At 45.1% G+C, this 6000-nt stretch overlaps 1 protein-coding gene across 1 annotated transcript in view; it reads left to right on the top strand.

Annotated features, from left to right (window-relative positions):
• The window catches only part of chl1b (cell adhesion molecule L1-like b), an 83737-nt gene that overhangs the window by 50737 nt on the left and 27000 nt on the right, over window positions 1-6000 (top strand). Inside the window, exons 11-16 of the mRNA XM_034084162.2 lie at window positions 200-397; window positions 1624-1694; window positions 2420-2642; window positions 3370-3485; window positions 3661-3865; window positions 4002-4124. Coding sequence (XP_033940053.1) covers window positions 200-397; window positions 1624-1694; window positions 2420-2642; window positions 3370-3485; window positions 3661-3865; window positions 4002-4124 — 936 coding nt within the window. The remainder of the gene's footprint in view (window positions 1-199; window positions 398-1623; window positions 1695-2419; window positions 2643-3369; window positions 3486-3660; window positions 3866-4001; window positions 4125-6000) is intronic.

The following is a 6000-nucleotide window of genomic DNA, read 5'->3' as shown; positions in this document are numbered from 1 at the left end:
TGGGCATCATTCAGCTCGCTAATAGATTCTGTTTGATACCATCGTGTACAATATCGTGAGTTGTGATTAGTCTCCCCTCGGTATACACGGGCCCAGAGCAGAGGTTTGAGGACTCCTCCTGCGCAGCTGGTGGTTAGATAAGCAGTCCTCTGGCATGGCAATGAGGGAGCACGCTGATTGTCTTTCTGCCTGTCAACAGAGTTTATCATCGAGTACGAGGAGAGCCAGTGGGAGCCCGGAAGCTGGAAGGAGCTGCTCCGAATACCCGGGAACCACAACTCTGCCGTGGCCAAACTCCACGGGCACGTCGACTATCGCTTCAGGGTGTCCGGAGTTAACGATGTGGGGAGGGGGCGTCCCAGCGAGCCCACGGAGAGATACAAAACCCCGGCCACAGGTCTGAGGCTCTCATATTTCTGTATCTAAACACGGACGGATGGACGGAAGGATAGATACTTTCTCTCAAGTATTTTCTTTTATTTAGACTGTCAATCTACAAGAATTACCAAATTACTTGAAAATAGAATAAATAACAAATAAAATAAAGATTAAAATGTAAAAACATCTACTAAACATAGTGTACTATAGTGTGTACATTAAAACCTTGTGTACAGTAGCTTAAAATACAATTATAAAATAACAGTAATAACAATCATTAGACAACAAAAACGAAAACGGTCGATAGTAGGGATGCTCCGATCGCCGATCCGATCGAGTGGGCGGGGCCTAAATCGAAGATTTAAACATCACTTTAAATCTTCCAACTCAGTTAATTAACTGGAGCTTCCACAAACAACAATCAACTTAATTATTACATTGAAATTATGTACGTTATTCAAGTTTACATTCACTTTGGAGAATAACACGTGAGAGATGAGCGGAAGCGCTCTCTCCCCCTCTCTCCCCCTCTCTCCCCCTCTCTCCCCCTCTCTCCCCCTCCTGACAGCCCGTCAGTATCTCATGCAGCTCACTGATCCTGTAATGATTGACCGGACAGTGAAGAATACATATATTTAGCTTGTTCCAGAGGTAGATAAAATGGCTAAGTGTGTTAGGTCTGACTCGTAGTGTGTGTTTCGCTCCGCTCACCGGTCCGTCACAGCGGGGGGAGCTGCAGGGTTTCTGCTTCACACACACGTTGCAAACCGCTATTTTAGGGTATATAATAATATTTTAGAGCTTGTTTTGCCGCGCACAGAGAAAAGTGTCATGTATTTTACGTCATGCGATCGGCTCTCGCGTTCGGCATGTTTAGAGAGCACCGATCGATCGGTAGAGAGTGAGTATCGGCCGATCCCTAGTCAAGTATTTCACCCAGATACGTCTTTGTATTTATTATCTCTGGACTAGTTTCATCAAGAATCCCAAACACAAAGATCAATATTGTGTGGCTTCAGCCAATTCTGAATCTCGGACCACAGACTTTCACCGAGGCTTTTTGATAAGGTCCTTCAGGCCACGCGAGCTGCCGACGCTGCGCCCCTGTGAACTCTTCAAAACACTCAGACCTGCTACATAATTGATTCCACCCTGGTTGAAAATCTCCTCTCTCGTGCGCACATTTAACCCAAGATTTCTTCCATTAACAAAAGCGACAAAATCTATACTCCTTTTGTTCTGCAGCTCCCGACAAGAACCCTGAAAATGTCAGAATCGAAGGTCATTTGCCTCATGAAATGGATATCCACTGGGAGGTAAGGAAAGGACGCTTTTATTATCCTCTTACTGACAATGCTGTTGTGTCAGCTACCTTTACGCAGTGTATAATTCAAATCTGATACCGCTTTTGAAGTTAACGAACAAAGATGAAGTTGTATCAATGTTTCATGAGCAATTACCAATATTTCATAATTTAATTTATTAGAAATGGCCCTCTTTTGATTTTTCCTTTCTGCGATTGAGATCTTGAGAAAAGACATTTTCTGGGTTCACTTTCCATTGAAATCAACTCCATTTTCTTTTATGAGAAAGAGAAAGGGAAATATGAAAAGGGTTTCTTTTCTTTTAACAAGTACAGTAATATATTCAACATTATTAAAAAAGATGAATCACTCCTCCGACTTATTATCTGGTTGCCCTGTCGGCGTAAAGTAGTCCCCGAATCCTGCATTCAGGAGCTCTCCCACTGTTAATGATATGCTTTTGCGAATAATGGCATCCCATTCTATTCTCCACTTCTGTGAGGAGATGAATCTTCATCTACGATGTCTTAGCAAGCCATGTATCAAAGAAAAGCCATTCTGCTAGACCAGGTCAGCTGTTCCATTGTTGTATTAGATAATGGGATAAAACTCTGCTTTCAGTTCTCTGGGCTCACATCGCCTGCAGGACATAGAAGGAGCATCTGTAGCTGAAAGTCTCTATAACACGCTTCACACCATTGTCTCTGCTTTAGTTCTCGTACCTTTTCTCCCCTCAGCCCTTGCTGCCCATTCAGCACAACGGTCCGGGTTTGGAGTACGAGATTTTCTACAAGAGACAAGGGGTGGAGGAGGACTGGCAGACACACACGGTGAAGAGACACTCGTTTGTGGTGAAGAACACCCCCACCTTCGTGCCCTACGAGATCAAGATCCAAGCCAGGAACAATCAGGGCCGGGCCCCCGAGCCAAAGATAGTGTCCGGATACTCGGGAGAGGACTGTGAGTCGTGAGCTTCGTTCACCTCGAGACATGTTATAAAATGGCATTTAGCGTAATGTCGCTACAACTGGCATCAGAAAGAGAATTGACTTCCCTTAGAAAAACTCTCTCTCTCTCTCTCTCTCTCGAGGGAACTTTGGGAATTTGGCCTTTGCAGACCATTTACATGCACTAAACCCTATATAACACCCTAGCACAATAGGGCCTCTTTAAGGCTGTTGTAAGGCCATATTGTGTTGCTTTTGTCAGTTGGAGAAGATCCCGGTGGATAAAACCAAATGGTGATGTGATCGTAGTTCTGAATTTGGCTCTGTCCTAGTTTTAAAAAAACGTACTTTATATGATTTTATACAGAAAAATAAGGTTCTAAATGTCTTGGCTTAACTCAAATGGACTCGGGGAAAGAAACATATTACAGAGACTTACTGTATTCCCTGTGTTCAGCTTTCTTCTGGACTTGCCCCAAGGAAGTAAAATCAGGTCATGACTCCTCTCCTTATTGTGTCCTCATGTCGAACGTGGTGCTATAACCAGTATCCCGCCCTTTAGATCAATAGTTATATTGGCTTGTGTGACTGTCTGTAGAGCCCATTGATATACACCCCAAACAGGTGCTTTTGTAAATAGAGTATCCATTATATTGACAGTAGTGAACACCTGAAACTGTTTCCTCAAAGCTCTGTTTTTCCTCGACTGCAGATTCTATAACGTGTGTTGTCTTCTACAGTTCCCTCGGCTGCACCTAAGAATGTATCCGTGGAGGTGATGAACAGCTCGGTGGTCAAGGTTAGCTGGACGCGTGTACACAAGGACACGCTACACGGACATCTGGGAGGCTACAGGGTAATACCTCAAAAACAGACCTTTGCTTTTCGACACGGCTTAAAAGCAGCTGCCCTGACCTCGCTCCAAACGCTTGCTCCCCTCACCCCTCTCTGTCTCCTTTACTCGTCCAGCTGAGAGTAAAAAAAAACCTCATTTTGAATTCCCTCACACGTCTCTGTGCGTCTCTTTCCAGGTCAACTGGTGGCGTATGCGAAGCCTGGCCGACGTTAAGAAAAACCACGGCGACAAACAGACGCTGGCGTTCCCCGGGGACCGAAACCACGGCGTGTTGCCGGGACTGGCGCCTTTCTCCGAGTACAGCCTCATCGTCATGACCTTCAACGGGCGGGGCAACGGCCCAGGCAGCCATCCCCACAACTTCAAAACCCCAGAGGGAGGTAAGGATTGTGGAGAAAACCACATGGAGTGTATTGATTCACGACTACTGAAGGGAACATCTAATAATAGCCAAGGGATCTGGGCTGCAGAGTTCCACGGCTCACTGTTTGCCTTCTACCTTCTTCCGCCCCACAGTCCCGGAGAAAAATCCTGTTTTCGGGGTCACGGATGTTCAGAAGCACACCGTCTCCCTGGCGTGGGCCGTGCCCTCAGAGCCTAATGGGATTCTCACCGGGTACCTCCTCGAGTATCAGCTCGGTACGTATCCTCACGCCTCATGCTCACTTAGATGGATAGTGGCGCCCCTGTGGTTTTCACTTGTGTTTAAGTGTTTACATCCCTGCGTCCCTTTCCAGCCCTTGAGAAACACTCAGGCCATATGTTTCCATTTGGAACTGCATATGAAAGACTTACACGAGCCCCACGACAATTGTATTCAGATTAAGAGAGATGTGTATTTATTTTCTCTCTGTATCACAACACGGATAGAAAAGTGCACCTGCAGGTCAGTCTTTATGACGACTGAAAGTGGATAGACAATCAGAAATAGTGTCCTTGGAGCCAACACCAAGTAAGGGTTGAAATCCTAGCACACTTCAGCACAATGGACCACAGTTTCCATAATACAGTCCTATACATGTCATATCCAGACTGACACTCCTCCCTTCATTAAAGGGTCCCAATAACTTCTAACACCTGGTATATTAGCATGGTTTAAAAACTGATGTCCATTCTGTCAAAGATTATCATACAGGGCCTCGATGAGTGTCTGAGGGACTAGTCCCCACCTCACATGAAAGATGATTGGTTTAGCAGTTATTTTGCTCTGTGTTTTTGGTAGGGTTTGTCCTAAGGGATTGGTTTCACATGTATTCATAATTTCACTGTTAAAATAAGATAAATAATAATATAGTACATAAAAAAAATCTGGGATAAGACGGAGGGATCGGACCAAGTATACCAAATTGCTCTGTATGGATAAATAAAGTCTATTTTTACATTTCGTAATAGCGAGAAGTAGACACTGAATTCCACTGTTTTCCAGCTTTGCAACAAAACTTGATGTTTTAAGCAAAGTGAGGATCGTTGGAGCAATCCAATATCACATGGAGTCTGCTGCACACATTAAAAACAGCCTCACTATGTTGAACACACAGCCTCTACATCCATACTATATCCTATTGTTTTGATACAGACACGTACTTACAGTACAGGAGTGTATTGATACAAGCCGGGCGTCCGCGGGGTCTTAAAAACTATTACAAGTTGATAAATCAATTTAGCGAAAATTAAGGTTATTAAAAGTATTAAACGGCATTTTCCAAGGTATTACATGTTGTAGCTTGTTTCCAATAAGTATATAAAGTGTCCAAAGAGGTTGTGTTCTGCAGTCTGCCTGAATGTAGTCATGGCGTAGGTGTGTAGTGAGATTCTGTGGAGTTTATTGATGGCATCCCGTTGGATTGGACGTCATCTGAACAGGACATCGCACGCTCACTGCTTGATAGCGCGCGAAGGTCCGTTTACGCCGGTTGCTAAGCAACATCGTTATGGGGAAATGCAAGTCTGCGACCAAATGGTTGGAAGATAAGGAGGAAGGACAATCGATACTGTATATAGTCAATGTGAGGTGAAGTGTGTCGCCAAGGTAACCGGTTAGAACTCAAAGTGGCGATGAGGTCTTAAAATGTACGGAAAGGGTCTTAAAAAAGGTCTTAAAGGGTTTTACATCTGACTTCAGGTTTCCTGCGTAGACCCTGAACAAGGTCGGAAGAGGATCATGGTGATTGTATAACCCATGATCCTCAGCGAGAGAAGGAAAATCATTGTGCCGCTCTAATAGGGCCGGGAGTCACGTTGAGATCAGAGTGTGTATAGGAGACATGTCAGGATGATGTCTGCCGGCCTGCGCGTCACCATCAGAGCTCCGAGTGCTGACTGAGGCCACCGTGTCACAGTCTGTTACGCTCCAGCTTTACTGACCTCATCCTGTCCGCAGGGGACATCTCCCCCGTACCTCACGGTCCCAGGGGGGATACCGTCAGTGCACACACGCATGCAAACACTCCATCGTCCTTAAACAAAAGTCATAACCGAACTCCCAACATCGACGCAGTGCCGCATTTCCCGCCTA

The sequence above is a fragment of the Pseudochaenichthys georgianus genome, chromosome 5 (assembly GCF_902827115.2).
Source record: "Pseudochaenichthys georgianus chromosome 5, fPseGeo1.2, whole genome shotgun sequence".
Taxonomy (NCBI): domain Eukaryota; kingdom Metazoa; phylum Chordata; class Actinopteri; order Perciformes; family Channichthyidae; genus Pseudochaenichthys; species Pseudochaenichthys georgianus.
This window is presented reverse-complemented; position numbering and strand designations above follow the sequence as displayed.